Genomic DNA, 20,887 nt, shown 5'->3' with positions numbered 1-20,887 from the left:
CATTCTGCTTTGCTACACTATCAGAATATGACATCACAACCAGCAATAAATAAAAATATAAAGCAAAAATACATTGTTCTGTCATTTAACATTTCATGCTTTACCTCAGGGGAAAAAAAAAAAAAAGTTTTCTGAAGCATCCTGAAAGAAAGCATTCCCATAGTTAGTTTATGAATATGAAGACAAGGACCATGTATGTCCGACATATTCCAAACAGTGCTTAAAAGATTTGTGGCCTCTGTAGCAGGGACTTCTGCACAATGGGGTTTTAATGAACTGGAGTAACAGATAATTACAAAACTTTGTATGAAACAAATACTGAAAACTCTCAAAGAAACAAGGATTAATCATACCTGAAAAAGTCAGGGATATAGAAACTGTGTAGACTAATACCACTACACATTTCTACAACTGAAAAGACTGGTAGAGGAATTACTGTTCCTGTCACAAACTAAACAAAACAAATCATACCTATCTGGAGGAATGCCACTAAAAGATACGACACACTGGCAGTTCAAACTGTAGCTTTGCCATCAAAAGGAAAAAGATATAATAGCACCAGAAATAGTTGCTTCTTGAACAAAACAAACATGTTGCAAGTCTTCACAGAGTGCTTTTCTTGATGAAATATTAAACCAAATTTTTTTTTTCTTCTACTGACCATGCTACCTTTCTAGATATGTTTAAGTTTCATTTTAATTCAATCTGAGATGCAAGTATTAATGCCAAATCTATGCATGTAGTTTAACCTTTCAAATTAAATTGTTTATCTAATGCTCACTAATGGTTATTTAAAAGGAATGAACATTTAATGATATTGAACAACACAAAGGCGGAAAAAACCAAGTAAGATTATTTAAGAAAAAAAGTATTCCTACCTGCTGGAAATTTAATAAAGAACTTATTTTACAAGACAGAAAATAAAGCAAATGAAGGTGCTAAAGTGTTTCTTCAGTAGGGTCTCAGTGTCAGGGAGTTAAAGGAGAGCTGAGTTTTGACTAACATTTAAAACAGTAGCATCTATAATTATTTCCTGAATGACAAAACCATGGACCAAAGCTCTGCTAGCTTTTTTGGTGCATATAGAAATGGATGCTAGGAGTCAGTTAAAAAATATAAGTACACAAATTTAAAAAAAAAAAAAAAAGAAAAAGAAGGTGCTAATTATTTATCAGCATTATTTATCTTGTTGCTATTTCTTAAATGAGTTGTGTTTGTGGACAATCTCAATATGGAGTTGCTAAATCATCAAGCCAGATAATAAAACATCCTACTTGATTTTGCATCTAAATACTCTGAAGGACCTTTAAAAAACATTTCATCTTACTGTAAGGCCCTCCTCCTGAAAGGCCCTCAGTGGCATCATTCCTGTAACACTCTGGTAACGTTTTATATTCTGTCTGTGCATCCTGAAGGTTTTCACTGTTGCAATCATCACTATTCTAACAGGTTGATACTTGCATCTCTGAAAATTTAGGGAAAGCAAAACATATTTCCTATATCTGTGAATATCTGTTTATTTCTTACTATTGGAAAGATAAAACTGAGCAGTAAAAATACATATGGAGGCCACTAAATTGACCTCTTGCTTTAAAAATCTAGGTTTTCCTCAATGAAAAGCTGGGTTTGACTCCAATATACCAAAATGAAAATAAAGATTCATCAAAGAGAAATATTCCATTGTAGTGGCATTTCCATCGATCTGAGATTGTGAAGCAATACAAAAAGTGTGACCCCCATCTTCACATGATTTAGAACTGATGGAGCAAGGAAAAATGTGCGTTCCAAGAAGGGCATAAGGTGCCCTCATATGAATGGAGACAAGCTGTCTTCTTCAACTTTAGGTTTGGTCTACATAGGAAAGACAACTCTTCAAAAAAAAGCCCCTAAAAATGGGATGATCCTGCTATATACATTAGGAACAGAAGTGATATAAAAAGATTTTCCATCTGCCAAATATGGCACCATTTCTCATAAATTATACTCTCAAACTAACTTCAGTGCACCATATGAAGACTCAAAATTGTAAAAAATACCTCATGGCAAAACTACAAATGTGCACAAATTACGTATTAGCAATGAAAAAAAGTGGAGAAGGAAATGTTTCTCTAGAAAGCCATCTGAACAGAAAGGGAGAAAAATCAACACATTTAACAGTGGAGTGTGGTGACAAATGTGCAGTGATAATCACACAGAATTGTTTCTCTCCAATATTTTTTGAGCAATAATGTCCACTAAAATCACCATAACAACATAAAAGAAGCAAGATGAATACATTATTCTGTGAAACACAAAAATAAACTCTTTCTTTTCTAGACTTAGAGGCTTCAAAGACTCTGAAATAAAAACTGCTAATACTGAAACAAGATGAATATGTGGCTTCAAAGTACTTTTTCAATGCCGTCACCACAAATGTTGAATAGATTATTGAAATGCATTCTTCATGGTAACAGAAACAGGAAAAGGAAACAAAACCAACCATTGCTTCCAAATTCCCGTAGAGAAGTTCAGCTAGTTATGTGTAATTTAAAGTGAATAACCTGAAAACCACACCATGATACATACATCTCTGGCCAGTTCCATTCTCCATCCTCTGGAGGATGATCTGGTTCATCCCCACCTCAGGAGTGCTTTCTCCTCCAGCAGTCCCAAAATACAATATGCAGAGTGTATAAACACTCTGTCCGTCCTCGAGTGAGGTTGAGAAGCATCTGGTTTCAGGCGGTGTCTGCCATCAAATGATCCCTGCAGCACCTCTGTAACCTTTTCAAACAACCCACAGGTAAGTCTGGTTTCTTCCTCAAACTTCTGTCCCTCTTGATTAAGGACTCGACAGGGCCTATCGTGAACGTCTTCACGACTGTGAGCAGTGCAAGGCAAACCGATGCTGATCAACAGGCGGGACCCTCTCTGATCAAAGGGGCCACGTATCCCACAAGAATGGAAGCCATCCACCTGCAGCTGGAATGCTATTCCCCAAAAATTCAAGGCCTCTTTCTATGCTCCTCTGGTTTATCTCTTTTTAGCAATGAGCCATGGTGTGACTCCCTTGAGATGACAAAAGGAAATGACTCAGAAGCTGGAATCAAAGGTCACCGTCAACAGTCACTCATGATCACACAGCAAGCAGGTCTGGCACACAAACTCATGCTTTTAGTTCATACGAGCAGATGCGGTGTCATGAACCAGTGATGTGTTTAAGATGGAAGCCAAGTCAGTAAACTCCAACAGCAGCTGGTACAGTACATTTCATAGCGTTTTGCTCTTATTTGGTCACAATTTCTTGTAAACTAGTTCATGGCACTCATTGTCCATGCACATCCACAAGCCAAAATATAAGAATTTACAGAAATATTAATTTCTATTATTGATCATTGTTTTGAGATCTCTCCCATTAGAGAGACAATCATTATAGGTTTATCCTGCAGTTATTGTATCATCTAATTGCAGATGTAGGTGAAAAAAAAGATGTATGTATGGACTGTTGCAAACAAGTAGAAGCAGCTACATGTAAACATATCTCAGACTTGCAAAATCAAATTTTCAGTTCTCAACTATAAATAAAAAAAGTGGAGCACTATATACACAACTTCATGCTTGTAAGGTTAGATTCATCACTGCAGAGACAAAAAGAGATACAGATTAATCAAATTAGTAAGATATTTGAGGCATCTATTATAAATACATAGATAAGGCAGAGTTGCAAATATGGATAACTATTTCCTCAGCACCAACTATTCTTCAGAGATAAATGCACCCAGAATTTCACTTATGCTTCATGTTTCTGATATATTATATGCTAGTATCCGTCCAACTATATTATTCTGAACACTAAGTTTTTAAATCAAGCACTGTCTAGGTTAAACCTTTACAAAAATAATGTTGCCATTTAATATTGCCATAAAACACAAAACCCAGGAGGATTTACTGAAGAATAGAAAAGAAAGGCAATGGAAAAGGTCTGGATACACTGTCCTTCTTGGTATCCCAGGAAGCCAATACAATAATACATCGACAGAAATATTTGACAAAAATGCCACATTCATGAGCTTTTATAATTAATAGGAAGCACTGATCATCTGCAGAACCCAAAGGATGTGTGAGTCTTCATGTGAAAAAAGAAAAGTCTTGGACCATTCATGAAACTATTACCAACTAATGCCAACTATTTCTACTGCCTCAATGAATTATTCTACATAAATTACAACATATCACATGAACTGTCATGGAGAAGTCTGATCCTGCATTGTTGGATATGTCTGTCTAGGAGGCTCTGAAGCGTATCTTGATACAGTATGATTGTGACAGGCATTTCTGTGTTCTAAGGGCATACTGCTCCTGAAAAGCAAAAGCTCTGCCCATCCTACCTTTTGCCAACAGCCAGGCATTGGTAATCCGTCAGGACCCTGTTTCAAGGGGAGTAAAAGGATGAAAAAAAACCAAAAAAGCATAAGTAAGTTGGACAGGACAGATATTTCATCAACATCTGTTAGAATAGCTGAAGCAGCTTTGATTTTCTCTGTAAAAAGTAGCTACCAGTTAACTAATTCTGTCTCTTATTCTCGAAGTGAAGGAAAAGCCAAAGGCAGGAAGATTTACACTGTAAATACATACATGAACTTCTCTGCCAGAAAGATCTGGTTTTTTTCTAGATCATTAGAACTTCTTTATCATGCATGGGGATTTTTATCAGTTTCTTATTGCTACTAGAGCTCAGGTTACATGTTATTTTAAATATAATCTCTTTTATTCACAATAATATCTGAATGTACAAGATCAGTGAGGAAAAAAAAATACTATCACTTTTATCTGGAGAGTATTATGTTTTATAGGCTCCTCATTCAAAGGTCACCCTCTGACAAGACAGCAAGACTTTAATGGGGATAGGATCTTTTCACTTCCTATGTCAGTTTTTGAATGAAACTGCAAAATCTTAAGGCCTGAACATACCTTGAGTGCCACAGTGGAAGAAAACATCAGCAGTGGGAGCAGGGCAGTATGACACCACTGATTATTTCAGTGCTTGGACAGTACGGCCATCTAATTTCTTCTCATGTTAGTGAGATTCACTCCTTTTCTGTTGCTACCCTACCTTCATGTATCGCCACGCATCCAGTAAGATCAGGGCCAGCTTTTGACCAGAGTCATACTGGTTTTCACGGATCTAATTCCAATTTACATGGCTGTCCAGGGTTTATTCAGGGAGTTATATGCTCAGACTTAGGAGCACATACAATGTAACTAGACTACGCATAAGCAGAAAAAAAAAAATCAGATTTCTTAGAATTTAGAATACCAATACTTAATGTTAACCTACATGTGAAGATAATGGTTAATATGTATTTTTGAATATACTTGCATGTGGTCTGATGTGAATGACTTGCTGCCTAAACAAGAGACAGTGCTGCATGCTAAACAGCTTATTCTAGCAATTATCTACAAACAGAATATTTTTGACCCATCAATGATTGTTAGTGAATCTTCAGATATAAATGATAATACAGAGACAGAGAAACATTTTTAAATTACAAAAGCATGCTTGATCATCCCCAACAAAATATGAGATATGGTTACCATTAATTGGAAGCAAACAACATGGACTATGGAATAATCTTAATGGCCTATGCATTTACAATTAAAAAACAATTGACTTCAAATAGAAGTGCTATAGTCAAAACCTAAAATTTAACATTCATCTCAGAGAACCGTGCTTAACCATCAAACAATATCAGAACATGCAGACTGAATTTTACTGTGAAAAATTAAAAAGAAAATCCTCCTTGTGTCTTCAGGAAATGTGTATGTACTATTCATTTGGGGTTTTCTTTCTTACATGGAAAAGAGTTCCAACTTACTTTACCACTAAATAAAAATCATTGTTGCCAGATTGGTACAAGGGAGAGGGTCAAGAAGTAGCATTTTAGTATAGGTGGGAACTTGAATTCATGCTAGCATAGGGTGGGGAGTGTTGTGTGTATTCCAGGAGGGTAAGTTCCAGGGATAAGACCATTAAATTGAGGAGAGGACATTAAATAACAAAGACAGTGAGGGTTTGGGCTGCAGACTGTTATATTCTTACAAACATCAGGTAAGCTTTTTATTTCCACACGTGTTTGAATACTCTGATGAACAGGCCAGACAGCACAAATATTACTTATGGATGGTCTGAAAGCCAAGCTCCAGCTTGGCTTACTGGAAACCTTGATTTTTAGAAACAGTATTTACATCCTTCTGTTTGTGACTCTCATTTTGGCCAAACTGTGAAAACGTGCCCCTAAGATGTCATGGATTTGGAAGGAAGACCAGGGTGCAGAGTAGCTACAGTAGGACAGGCCAGGCTGTGGAACTGAGCCAGACAGAAATCATCAGACTTGATTAGGGGTGAACATTGTGCTGGATTTCTACAACTTGTGTTCAGGGTGAGTGAGGCAATGGGTATTTTGTGAGGAAAGTAACAAACCAATGATTCTCAGGGAAAATGGAGGAAGGACACAAACTTATCAATTACCAGGTGATGTGGGAGCAAATTGCTGAGAGTTAGGCTTAAGGTGTCAACAAAAACGTGTGTTGTCTCATGGTGGTTATGATCACTTGAAGCAGCTGGTTTGTTCATGCACATGCACATGTTACGTGAAATATGTAAAGTCAGCTCAGAAAAACATTACTTTACATTGAGAATGGCTGACTACAAACAAAGGAACTGCATGCAGGGTTGGTAGGAAAGAGAAATACTGTACCAATTGGCAAGGGGCATCCAGCCCATCCAGGCCAGGCTGGCCTGGCTCCCCTTTTTCCCCCTTAACTCCACGGAATCCCTGTTTGTAAAGATTAACTTACAATGTTACTGTCAAGGAAATGCCTTCAGTATTGACTTAAATGGAGTGAACAAAAAACAACAGAGAGGCAAGAGGAACAAGCTGACTGCTTATGATTTAAACCTGTGGGGCACTGATTCTGGCACATCTAAATTTGGTTCCTTTTCAATGTATTTTGCAGAAAAAAAAATAAATCAAAAAACCCACTATCAAAACCTTACAAACTTAGCCCAAAGTTCTTAAGTCTGGTACTTTAACCCCAATTAGGAGGTTTACAAAGTCTGCTCCAGAATTTGCACTTGAGATGAAGCTGTGTTAACAAAGGGCAATGGGTTACACAGTAGCTGGTGCTTGTTCCTCTCCCCTCATTTCTTATTCCATCAGTTTACAGCAAGATGACTGATCTTTCAATACACAAGTAAGACATACCAATGGGCAAGGTGCATCTAATCCAGGAGCACCCTGTTCTCCTTTCTCCCCTTTAGGCCCTTTTTTGCCTTTCTTTCCCTTTTCCCCCTGTGGATATAACGGTTTGGATAAAACAAGTTTCATTCTTTTGAAAAAAAAAAATAAAGAAAGATTGGGTTTAAAGTTTGGGTTTTTCTTTTTAAGCCAATGGAGAGCTGAAAGGACACTTACCACTGTGTTCTGGTTTGGATGGTGCATTATGTGGAAAAATAAATTATATGATCACAAGCAAGAACTGCAAGCAGTCTCTATTAGTTTGTGTTGGTATTTCGTATCAGTATTATGAATGTTTTGAAACCTAGAAGAGGGCTTGAAATCACTGATTTCTTGAGACAGAGGCAAATCTGCAACCCCCCCCAATCTGCAGTCCAAAAAAAAAGTCTCCTATTTTGGTAAGTGATAGCACTGAAGGGTACATGCTCACTATGCTGAACTTGTCATCTTTCCAGAAGATTTGCCACTAGTCAGAAGTAACTTTGGGAGACCAGAATCCATCAGCAGAGTCTTTTGATAAAAGATCTGTGGCACAGATGCTTAACAGGGATGAATGACTCAATTCCATCAGCTTCCAGGGTGTCACATCAAGGGTGAACCTGGCTAGGAGCATCCTTTACTAACTGACCCTCTGCACTCTGGTAAGAGTTTGGAACAAATCCTGTTCTCTGTGGTATCCATAGAAACCCACAGACATCACTGAGGGTGCACTGCTGTCACTCCAAACACAACACAATCATTTCAAACCCTGTTACAGGAATCAAAACACTCCAACTGCTTGATGGAGAGGTGCTATGACACTTCCAACAATTTCATATTGTCTTTGTTTCATAAAGTAATCAGAAGTGATAATTAGATTATTTATGTATTTCAACATTCAAATATTCTGTCTGCTGCAGGCAATGTTTAATCTATTTGCTTTCAGTCCTTTGATTTCAAACTGAGTTTTCTTTTCAAATGTGAAAATTCCAATGCTTTCATTGTCATGGAAATGAGTTGATTCCCCTCAAGAAAGCTACCTGCAAAGATGACCTCACCTTCAAGCAGTATAAGAGGTTTAGAGAGTTCATTTATAATTGATTTCACACCAGTTGATCACAATGGTAAATGAGTTTCAGGTTGCTCTCAATTTCACAAAAATCAAAAAGGGATCACTTAAAAAAAATAACAAATTGGACTAGGATTGTAAAAAATGGGATAGGAAGGATGAGTAAATCAGGATATCACAAAGAAATGGTCATAGGAAAATTAGTAAAACATTGGAGAACCAGCAAGTGAGGTTGTGGCTATTGGGAGGATTTAATTTGTGAGGAAAAGGGTAAAAAAGACAGAGGAATTCTAAGGAATGTGGGTAGAAGGAGAAGGAAGGAATGCCCCTTTGGAAAGACAGACAGATTTTGGTGAAGCATATTAAACAGACATTTAACTTGTTCAACACCAGTACAAAAAGGCTTAATCCATTAACAATAGAGAAAAATAATTTTTATACTTAAAAAAGTTTATATAAGTAATATTTTAAAAAGGAAGGAAAGCACATTAGTTATTTAATATAACAGGATACTTGACACATTCAAATAAAACAAAATGTTCCATGAACAAAACATACTGCATCCAAGTCATGATAAAAGCAAAGTTACTTGTTTATCTTTTCTGTGTGCCAAAAGGTCACAGGATAATATTTGGGAAAACAGCAATTCAAACATTACCAGATGATACTGATAAGATCCTTACCAAATGATAAGATTGTGATGTAAAAAAATTCTCACAAGATAAGAACCATAAATTGACTACATTTCCATCTCAAACCTACAAAGATGACAATGTAGCAGAGCTCATTGCTCTATGCTATTTGTGCTCAATGTAGCACCAATATATTTGCAATGAATGTATGCAAGCACAAAGCATGGGCATAGTCCAAAAAGGATTCTGAACACAAAGAGTACAGCTTGGTTTCTGACTATTTTTAAAATTTTTGGACTGTTTGTTTCTTTAACTTCTTGTTTTACAAGCCAGTAGGTAAGTATTTTCAACTTCCAGTTTTGCAGGCAGATCTATGATTTTACTCAAACCAATGCAGCAGTCACCTGTGCAGAAAAAAAAGTCTGAATTTCCTGGGTACTTTACTACTTTTTCCACAGACTGAGTTCCTTCTTTTTAATCTTTGATCTTTACTCCTTATCCTGAACTATAAAAATCCATAGGAGTTATGGGGATTCTACATGTGATGAGGATTAAAAAAAAAAAAAAAATCCTTTCTGTCCTTCCTCAGTACCTAGAGAAATAAAAACTTCTGCAACACTACTATGGTTGGAACAATCTACAATCCTCACATGCACAGATTTTCATCAATGCAGAGTATTTGTGTGATGTCAGACCAATAGCCAATACTGTAGAAATATTTAAAAACCAATAAATCATAAGCTTGATGGTCAACTTGTTTATCTGTTATTACAAAAATGGTTTATCTGTTGAAATGGGTGCTGTTACACCAGTTTGGTCACAGACAATTAGTAATTTACGTAAGGAAAACCACGAGAATACAGAAGACTTGTTATAATGAGAACTTGGATTAATTGCATTACTTTGTATCTTTTGAGAGTCAGCTTTCTATTTGGAAAATAAACTATTGAAGCAGCTAAAGTAATTTTGGTGAAGTAAATTTTTTTGCATGATAGAAATATTCCTGGATTTATGGGAAAAACTGTGCAATGGAAGTGTCTTCCTCAGAGGTCTCAGCTATATCTTCCCTGACCTTTCACTGGCAAAGGCCTTCCTTTGCCTCCTAGTTTTATTTAAATACTATGGGAATTTTTAATGCAGGTATTCAATCTCCATTTCTGCCCTACAGACTTCCTGTCAATCCTTTCTGAAAGCCCACACAAAAGTGTTTTTTGAAACATGTATCAGACTTGCTAACTACTTTATCCCATGCATTCTCCTCAGTAAACAGTGTTTGCCTTTTCATGAATTTTTAGGGGGATAAAGGATCAGAGTTCCTAGGAGATGTGTCCTGCAGGCTCAAGAGAACAAGTATCCACAGGCAACCTAAATCACAATGGAACTCCGAAAAGGGTGGAGCCATGCCACACACCATTCCCACATAAAATTCCCTCACTCCCTTGCAACTGGAAATCCCATGTTTGACTTATCTAGTCAGTCCCTGGCAATCACAGTCTAATATCCAAAAGCAACATGCTGGACTCTGGAACATAAAAACATTTTTACATCCTGAGTGCTGAATCTCATCTGTCCCATTTTTATATAATATTTGTATAAGTAAAACTTTTACCAGCTTTCCATCTTTTCTTCCAGAAATCTTCTGGAGCTCTGGTGGCTGAAATTTTTCTGCATATCTGCTCTAACTGTACATGGAAACACAGACTCAAAGTCTGGCTGAAAGGGAGTTCTGGAGGTTGCCTAAGATTCCCATCGTGAAAAGGATGATCCCAGGTCAGCTCAGACCAGACCAGGTTCTGCAGTGCTCCTTGGGCAGGGTTCAGCCCCTTTTCTGGACTCACTGTCCCAGTGCTGTGCTGGCCTCCTTGTGAACAATTCCTCTGAACTTTTCAGGAGCACCTTATGGTCAGGCATTGCCCCATTTGCCATTACCCAGAGAGTTTTGCTCTACCATCTTTTTATCTCCCCTTTTGCGTAGTTTGGCCATCCCATTGTCAGACTAAGCCAGTCCACCTCCTCCACCCTCTGCTCCTGGTTGTGTTTGCCCCAGACCCCTGCCAGCTTGGTAAATTTCTTTTTTTCCTATTTTTTTTTTTTTCTTGAACTGTGAGGCTCAGAAGACCACCTGCAGTATTCAAGCAACCTCATTGGAACTGGTTAGGGAGACATAATTACTTATTTTTATCTTCTGGACACAACTCTTTGAATGTATCCCAGGGTGAGAACACACTGTTGAGCTCATTCAATTTGGCACTTGCTGTAACTCCCACTTAGCACAAAGAGCATTTTAACCATCACATCTCCGAGCTGGCAGTTATCAGCTACACCTTTAGACTGACAGCTGCTCTCAAGGAGAAAAGCTGTTCACTGGTGGCTGACCTGCACTCTGAGAGCAAGCAAGGGCTCACCAGTCATTGTGATTACTCTGCCAGGTCAAACACTGCCTTTATAATATTCATGGAGCACCTGCCTAAACAACTGTTCTGCAAAATCAGCACCTTACCAGTGACCTCTGAGCTCAAAATATACCAAGTAATATACCGGGGGGCAAAAGGGAAGGATGAATTTCATAATACCCTTTTCAATGCATTCTTGGGAAGTGTTTTGCCTAACCAGATAAAGAAATGGAGATGAACTCTAACACTCATGGTGACTTTTTAGCCCTGCTTCTTGTTTAGAACACCATAATGAGCAATTAATCCAGCCTAACCCTGCATATGTCAGCATGACAAAAACATTGGTCTGAGCTGGAAAAATCATCTGCTGCATGTATGGACTTTTACATGAAGTGGCTTGGTGTGAGTTTTAATTCAGCGATTTTAGCAGCTGGGCTTTGTGTTGGATAGAAATAGAAGAGATTTGCTCATGAAGTTTCTCTACAGACACATCCTTCATTGCTTTTTACTAAACAGATTTCCAAGTCACTGTGTCTGGACACTGAATATGAAGTCAGACTGTTTCTGTTAACTTCACTGTCCAGTTGGTTTACCAGAATAGTAGAATGTATGATTCAATTTAAATCCACGAGTATCACAAAGTCCTTAACTGCAAATAAAACATTACCAAAAGTAAAAATTCAAACAGTTCTTGTCTTAGACACTTGGTGTGGAACAGGTAGCATGTACGTGCATGCTACACCAGGATCAACCACTAGTGTGCAAATACTGCCAGGGAACAGAGCTGGGCTCTTCAGTATAAAGTCACTACCACAATAACTAATGTCTGCATTAAATATTTCAGGATTTTAAAAAGTGCAGGATGGATTGGAGAAAATTAGCCTTAAAAAAATGCTGTGCTTTTGGACATGCTGGTATTTCTAGTCCTGTACATACACATACAAATTTGTGGTTTTTCATGATTTTGCTCTAGTGGATACCTGTGACTTGCCTTTTGGCACACAGTAAAGACAAAGGTAAGTTTTAATGGGACAATTTATAGTGTAAGGACAGCAGAACTGATTAGCTAAGGAATCAAACAACACTTATGAACACTGTGGTCACCTTTTCTCCCTTTTCTCCTATATCACCCTTTTCTCCTCGAGGACCAGGGAAACCCTATAAAAACAAAGCAGACAAAGATAGGTTGACTTTTACTAACATGCAGATTAAATTTTCAAATACTCCTGGAAAACCTAAAAAGATGATTTCACTACATGCTCTGTACATATATTATGTGTGGACACATGCACGGACACGAGAGCATGCAAGACGAGTTGGTAGAGGTTGGTAGAGACATTTTGGCAGCTACAGAAAGAAATCATACCACTCAAACTAGCAATCATCCATGCTACATAGCATATGTGCATTCCTAAAAAGACTCCTCCAAGTTAGGGATTTCAGAGTAGGACGACAGAAAAGGACTTGCAGTAAGTCTTTTTAGCATGCCAAAGAAAGAGCCTATGTTTTGAAACACATCCCTTACAGGCTACGGAATGATTCTCTTTAATTAGAATAAATTTAGTTAACTAAGTGCTAAGTGACCCCCTGTTCTTCTACAAAGTTTTATAGCAAGGATTTTTTCAGCTTTTTCACCGAAGGACCAAGTACTTGTATTGCTAAGCACTACTATCTGGTGGTGTCTGTCGATAAGGGCTGTACATTACACAATCTTTGTCCTCTTTACCACAGAGAAAGCGCAAAGGCAGCACTCAGCACACTCTCTGCAAGACCTGCACACACACTAAAGGGCAGCAAAGGGCTTGTGCTCATAAGGGATTCCTTGGCAGACTCTTACCGACCCCTGAGAGCGCCCTGGTCACACACATTACTTACATCAAGGCCAGGCTCGCCGTCTTTGCCCTGCCAAAGAACCACAGGAACTGCATTAGCTTCCCACAGACAAGGACACTGCTGCCCATGTTTAACATTTCCAGGAACTGATAACCTGGCTGCAAAATTTTGCTTGACTCTAAAATTTTGTTTGCAGGCAGATTCCAGGAGCCAAGCTAAAAATGCAAAAAAAAGCCATAAAGCTATAAAATTTTATTTTTAGTTTGCAGGAATGGGAAACATAAATAGGATAAAAAAAAAATAACCCACAAAGGTGACCCTCAAGCTAATTTAACACTCCACAGAGCTTGAAAACTGTCTCCACCCACTGACTCCTGATCCAATTAAATGGATCCAATTAAACCACAGGTCTGTATTCCAGTTTAAATTAATTAATCAAATGGATTAGACTGGAGAGGGTATGGAAACACTAAAAGTCTCCTGGAAAGGCTGGTTGTGCCTGGCCAAGCACATTTACATGACTTTCCTTGCGTCAAAGTACAGAACAGACTTGTGTACATGTACACACCTGACCCAGTCATTAGCAGTGTAAACAGGGAAAGTCAACTGATTTTATTGGGGATATCATTGTAAGACCAAAGGAAGTTATCCCTCATATTTTAGAAATGGATAGCTTAATTAAAATTATTGATTTAAAACAAATAATTTCACCTATAAATGCGCAACAATGGAATTCTCACGTAATTTCTGAGTAGACAGCACAGAAACGAAAACAAAACAGATCTCTGAAGCAACAAACAAAACAAAAACATAATGGCAATGACATTAAGAAATTCACAGCTTTCCACAGTTCCTCCTGAACTCCTGGCACTCTCACATGGTCCCCAGGCAGCTGATGGCCAAAGGCTGCTGAACAGGGAGCACCGGCATTCGGCATCTCCTCTCCCTTGCTGGATCATGGCAGGTCTGTTTTTTATGTGCATGGGTAGAAACCCAAGAGTGTGATACAGAACACTGACCTTGCACTGTCAGGGTTTATTAGCAATCTCTGCCTTTTCCAACAAATTCTACTGCTAGGTGAAAATCAGTCAAAAAGCACACAAAGTTTAATCAGGGAGGGATGAAAAGTGCAGTATGTACAAACTCTGTGCAACTTACAGGCAAGCCATATGGTCCTCTGGGCCCAGGGTCACCTACAGTTCCCTTCTCACCCTAAGAAAAGATTACAGAACAAGCAAACAAAAACATTGGCTATCTTAGAAATTATCTCTACCAAGTGCTTTAGGTTAAAGTTTATGCATTCCTAAGTATTTTGAATGAAAAATATCCAAGCTAATTTATTTTTATTAAATGTTTAAGGGAGAAAGAGAAGGTGTGTATTAGCATTCTTTCTAGGAAGAATGACTTTTTAGGCATATGATATCACATTCATTTCTAAATACGTTAGTAACTGAAAATATGTTTCAACTGAACACGCACTAGTGTCAAGTTTAAGCTTTTGACAGCTTAATGTTTCTCTCAGCAAAAATACAAAGTTGTAATGAAAACTGAGGATATACAGCATCAAGCTGTATATACACATAGCAGCTGAGATGCAACACAGTGACAGGCAAAAATAATGTGTCAGTCAAATCTTGATTTAAGTAGGCAATGCTATTAACAGTGACATTGTGAAGATTATCCAATGCATTGTGCTGTGTTGCTAAATCCTCTATTGGATTCTAGGTAAGTGATATAAATACTCTGGTTTATCAAAATCAAAACAACTGTAATAATATGCAAGACAAACAAGTACAGAGATTACTCCAGAAGTCTGATCTCACTCTGCACTACAATTCCTGGGAAAATTACCAGTTTCCAGAGGGGTGCTGCCAAAGTAATTTTGCAAGCTTAACACAGGGTAAACTTTTCCAAACAGAACGGAATTTCAAGGTGACGAATGGAATTTCAGGCTGACAGTAATAATCACCTTTGCCCTCTAATTGTTCTTCACCACGATTGATATGAAGTTAAGCTTGCCAAGCCAGCCAGGACTAGCCTGTGTAACTGCAAGCACAGGTCCCTGTCAGCTTGGTAGGAAGTCAGGGCTGGGAAGAAGTGTGGAAAGCAGTCTTGTTTCAGACTGTTCTTTCTTCTGAATTAAATCCACCAGAAAAGCATTTATCTCTGGTGAGAACTAAATGGCTCAAAGTGTTGATGAAATAAAAGAAGAAAAAAAGTCCCGATCAGCTCCAGTTTTGAAAGCTCCTGCTCTGGATTTGTTATGCAGGGTGACTTGGATCCCTTCATCACCCCCTTTGCTGAACACGCCCTAACACAGGGCTTCCTGCAAGGCTCTTGGTGTGCACAGGTGCTGTGTTTCATCCTAGCATTTGCTGTACTTATGCTCATGAGAGAATTCTCTGGTGTGTTAAAATGGGCTGCTATGTCTAAATTTCATTGACTGAATTATACTAAAAAGGCAGGCAGCAGAAAAAATGGGACCTTAACTTGTGGTTGAATAATCCCAGCAATAAGGAGTTTGTCAAAGAAACTGACATTTGATCTGTTTTAAATACTTAATATTACTTAATATTAAGTATTTAAAACAGATATTAATACTTTAAATACTTAATATTACTAAGATGTGCACTTCCTTTAGTCTAGAGGTAATGAGATGCGCAGTGTCAGGTCTTTCTGGATTCTGTTTCTAATTTCTGAGTAATTCTGAGCAGCATTTAGGCTCCTATTGTCCCTGGCAGGACAATAGGAGGTTCAGCTGATTTTAAAAACAATAAATCCCTTGCAGCTTTCAAGCTTTCTGCTAAGAAGAAACTAATGTGCTGACCTATGTAGGTAAGAGCTAAAAAACTCTTTGACCAGTACTTGAAATATTCCAAGGTCAGTTAAGCATCTTTTTTTTTCTTTAATCTTCAACAGCAAGATGACTGTACAAAGTCCTCTCAAGATAGGCTTATAACACTGCTTAACATATGGTAGACATAAAAATACTGAATGTATCAGTCTAGGAAATAATCACATCTGTTATGTAAGAATATATTTGGAGAACTGTATCTCAGAATTTTTTGCCTCCACTACAAAGCACATGCTGAAACATGCTTGGAATATCAGATGAGGTTCTGAATGTTCATGGATTATATGAGATTAATGGACTGTCATGAGCATACTGTCCTCAACCTTCACAATTTCCTTCAGGGTAGCAGATTCGGCAAACTTCAAGATTTTGTTTTAAATTTTTTTTGTGAGACAATCCATCAGTGTCCAAAAAACAGAAACCATAACCTATGTTTTTGCCTCCTATTTCACTTCAGTCTCCTGAATCGTGGACAAATATGAGTTACAATTTGCATGAATAAAGCAGAATAATCTGTGTCTCCATTAGGATAGACAGGGAGATTTCATAACATTGTCATGGTAGAGAAATATTTTAACCAAATTAAAGAGAATGCACTTTACCTACTAGTACTAACTGTGTGTAATGATGACAGTGCTGCACAGGCTATACATATTAAAGCTAAAATCAAACCAGGTCCTTGTTATCAATGAAAAAAAAATTAAAAGAAACTGTTTATTTCCAGCTCTCAGATTCCTTTAGCTGGTCAAGAAGCTGGATATACATTATGCCTGTCATCACCCTTCAGGCTTACATGTCCCCTTTCATCAGTAGTAGCTGAAGATGACTGTTTTCCAGTGTTCTCTACTTTCCTTTCACTGTAGACAGTATGTAAGTGAAAATAATAAGCACACAGTCAGATTCAGAGGCCTATTATGACCTACTCCTTTATTTAATAAAGATGGTCTCAGTAAAATCTCTCTAAGCACCTGGCAATATGTAATTCCAATAGCTGAAAATTAGTAAGAACTAATAGATGCAATTGTCATAAATTATATTAATTTACATTATTAATTACTTTTAAAATTTCTATGAAAAAACCCATAAAACCATGTTATAGTGTCGTGATTTTCTTATTCTACCTTGTCATCGTCTAAACAGACTTCGTATAAAGACGATCTGACATTTTCTATTTTAGTAGTTAACTGAAAATCAACAGCCCACCCTAATTTGCACAACAGTCTACCTCAGAGGAGTAATTGAGCATCACCTCAAATGCAGCCTGTGCAACAATGAATTCATGATTATTCTGTTATACAGCCCTAATGCCCTCCTAGATTTATACTGGCCCAAGGTTTTTCTTCTCAATACAGACAAAACGGGATCCTACCCATGAACACTGGCCCTGTGCATTGTTTTTAATTAAAAAGTAAATCCTGAAATCTGCAGACAAAAATATTTCCCCTCCTGCTTTCATGTAAACAAGTTCAACAGTTGCAAATGCAAGTTGTAAAACAGCATTAAAAATACATGATTTGTTATTTAAATAATGAGACATGTATCAACACTGTGCACCTGTTACATAACTATGCTACAAACAACTTCTCCTCTCAAATGGTATTGAATAATTAAATGAACAATTTAAGTAACAATCCTGCTGGCTGCCTGCTTGGGAAAAAGCCTTCCATCTGTCTTGTGAACTTCCTCCCATTCATTTAGCCCCACAGAAAATGGTGGGTGTGTAGAATTTTTCTGCACACCTTGGTCTCTCTATTTTTGTGAAGTTCTTCTTCTGTGCTCATGCAATTACTGATTTACATCACAGCAATTCCCATCCCCTTTGTAGCCACTGCTTTTCAAGAGCTACAGCAGGGCTTATTCCAAATCCAGTTGTGTGCCTTCTTACGACCTTGAATACCCTCACAAGAAAAAAACATTAGTAGCTGTCTTACACAGATGAAAGGAAGAGTTTATATTATATTTCATTGTCAAAGACATTTCAACTGGTAGGTCACATGCATGTCCTTCAATATAAAAGGTCATAATGCAAGAATAAAATGTATGGTATTCTTATATACTTCTGCATGTGTATTTATTAGGGGATGCACAACTATCTTTTAATATTAGAGGATGTTAAACTATCTTTTCATGGAGTTGACAGAAGATATATTTTGTCCTAACTGAAGTAAAAAAAAAAAGAATTGAATAAGTAATCCCTAGAAAAACAAAAAACACTCAAGTCCTTCAGGCACTTAACTAGCCTGAGTGGTAACTGCAGCCTGCTGCAGTTTAATTTGGACTGTACTGCATGTCTTGTATTTATCCCCCAATACACACCTCTGTAAAAATAAATTTTACCTTTCTCAGATGAAGCTTATTGGACCTCTGCCATGTGGCTGTGTCCTCCTTTTTAGAGCTAGTCTGAAGTTGTTTTAGCACAGTTGTTCTGTTAAAGTGAGGAAGTCAAAGAGACAAAGTTCTGGACCAGTAGCTCTTCAGAGGTTTTAGGGTATCATCTTCTGGTTTGTTGTAAAAGTTGATGGTTGTATTGCTAAAGGTGACAGGCTTATAGTGAAAGATTAGAGTTCCTATCCTATTTCCACTGAACAAAATTTACTGTTAATATTTCAAAATTAAATAGCAGGGCTCCTGTCTTCTAAGCTTAAGAAAAAAAAAAAAAAAGTTTTACAGAGGCTGGAGATATTTTTCCTGGATAAAAACATTTAAGTGAATATAGGAGAGAAATACTTAATTTTTTTTTTTGCCATTGCATTCTTAAAGTATCAGATCACACTATCTTCTTTTGTACCAGCTTGTTCTCAATTTGCACAACATAATGAAACCAATGAAAATCATGTTCTCTTTGTGGCACTAGAAAGTCCAGTCAATTTCTTACTGATTACTCATTTCAAAATACCAGCTCCCCTGGAGTTAATGAGTTACAATGTCAATCTCAAACAGATAAATGTGTGTGTAAGGAGAACACATATACAGTTCTGGGCTGCTCCTCTGCAGGTGAGAGATACTGTTCTGTAACATGTAGGCACAGTATGAGCCCACATATCCCATTTTTCCACTGTGGCAGTCACTTTCTAGGGAGAAGCACATGGAACACATACTTACTCTCTCTCCTTTGGGACCTGCAGGGCCATGGGGACCAACTGGGCCATCTATGCCCTACAAAAAGGAACAAATAGGGTAAGAGAGAGGGCTTGTTCTTACAACTCTTTTGTTTTAATAGCTGTCTTGTACACAAGAACTAACATGGAATCAGTCTTCACTGGTTGAAAATTTGGATTTAATTGTGATGCAACCTATTTGGCTTTCAAAACTCCACCTATAACCTCTCCTGTTACAAGGCAGACTGTCTTTTTTCTGTTTGGTGTTCACTACATCCATGGAAGCAATCAGATTTACAAAGATCTTAAACTTGGATTGGAAGATGACAGAAGGATCAAAAAAAGAAAATTGCTTATTCTTTACATTGAAATGTCCACTTGTAAGATGGACTTACCTATTGCAAGAATCAATTAGAATCTTACTTCCAAGATATAACTCTTTCACTGCATAGACTTCTTTATCATTCAAGAAAGCAAAGATTTAACATCTATGATGTGCAATGTAACAACATGTGTAGATGGACCCCAGCACATCTGCATCTCCTTCACTGATTCCATATTAGCACTGAACAGCTATGTTCTCCTGTAAGCTAAATCCCTAACCTTACTCAGGAAAACTAGCAACCCAACCAAGGCAGATTTTTTTTGTCCAACCATAAATCAAAACTAAGCTGTCTTTTTAAGATTCAGAGCTCCTTCTACAGAGAATTTAATTCTCTTTCCCACACATATTGCCCTAGGAACCTGCCTGAAGCCCCCTCTTACGCAGTTGGGAAAATGCCCGCAGCATTTGGCCTTCCTTCCTGTGTGCAGTGAGTGAGCTTGGCTGGCACGGCTTGGGGGGGCACACGGACTCAGTCACCAAGGGGGACACAGAAAGACAAGGGACTCACCCGGGCTCCTGGCTTCCCGTCTAAGCCAGATGCTCCCTGTGTGGTTAGGTGGAAGCATGGATGATGGGCACGACACGAATGACAAGAACGTGAGATTAGTAAGTGGTGCTGATGAATAAACACAATTCAAACGTACAGTACACGCTGTGACAGGGTTCTGGAGTGGGTATCACATTACTACAGCATGTTAGTTAAAAATTCACATGAAACACCAAGAGTCTGATTCTGTTCTCACTTCAGTGTAACATCACTGACCCACCCCTGCCCTCACATCAAGTATATTAGAGCAGAATATTGTCAGGCTATAGGAGCGCTACAAACACCAGATGTTAGGGTGTTTTTGAGCCTGCATACACAAATATTTACTTTGTCATTACTCGCGTGCTTTCTGATTTGTAAACAGCGACAATACTGAACAGTATACACAAAGGAAGAAAAATGTGTGTTAACTGCGATAGGAAATATTTAAGTGCAAGAATACTGCATTACGCAGCCAACAAAATCTGGATCCTGACCACAATGGGCTCATTCATTTCCAAGAGCCCGGGAGACAATCACATTTCCTGTTTTCCCGCTAGGCTCCCGGCTCCGAGCAGGGGCTGCGGGGAGCGATGAGCATCAGCATCCTCGGGGCCGGGGGGACCCCTCGTGGGCTCCGTGCGAACAACAGAGCAGCGGCCGGGACGCGGGGCACAGCACTGCTGGGGACACCCCTCCTAAAACAGCTAGCCAAACCCAACTCCAATCTCCAGCCAACTCAACAAAAAAGCGGTTTTTGGAAGCGCTTCGACTTTGCTCCTGAAAATGACGTTTTAGAAAGCAGGAGCAGGACAAGGTCTGTGTGAATTTGGAAAACCTA

General features: G+C 38.2%; 1 protein-coding gene across 1 annotated transcript in view; it reads right to left on the bottom strand.

The window, feature by feature from the left end:
- The window catches only part of COL25A1 (collagen type XXV alpha 1 chain), a 294,301-nt gene continuing 273,414 nt past the window's right edge, over positions 1-20,887 (bottom strand). The window contains exons 31-37 of the mRNA XM_021525517.2: positions 19,140-19,193; positions 14,342-14,395; positions 13,226-13,252; positions 12,455-12,508; positions 6,738-6,815; positions 4,368-4,406; positions 1-3,617 (exon numbers count right to left, since the gene is read on the bottom strand). Coding sequence (XP_021381192.1) covers positions 3,615-3,617; positions 4,368-4,406; positions 6,738-6,815; positions 12,455-12,508; positions 13,226-13,252; positions 14,342-14,395; positions 19,140-19,193 — 309 coding nt within the window. The 3' untranslated portion in view covers positions 1-3,614. The remainder of the gene's footprint in view (positions 3,618-4,367; positions 4,407-6,737; positions 6,816-12,454; positions 12,509-13,225; positions 13,253-14,341; positions 14,396-19,139; positions 19,194-20,887) is intronic.

This window comes from Lonchura striata, chromosome 4, assembly GCF_046129695.1.
Source record: "Lonchura striata isolate bLonStr1 chromosome 4, bLonStr1.mat, whole genome shotgun sequence".
In the NCBI taxonomy this organism is placed as follows: domain Eukaryota; kingdom Metazoa; phylum Chordata; class Aves; order Passeriformes; family Estrildidae; genus Lonchura; species Lonchura striata.
This window is presented reverse-complemented; position numbering and strand designations above follow the sequence as displayed.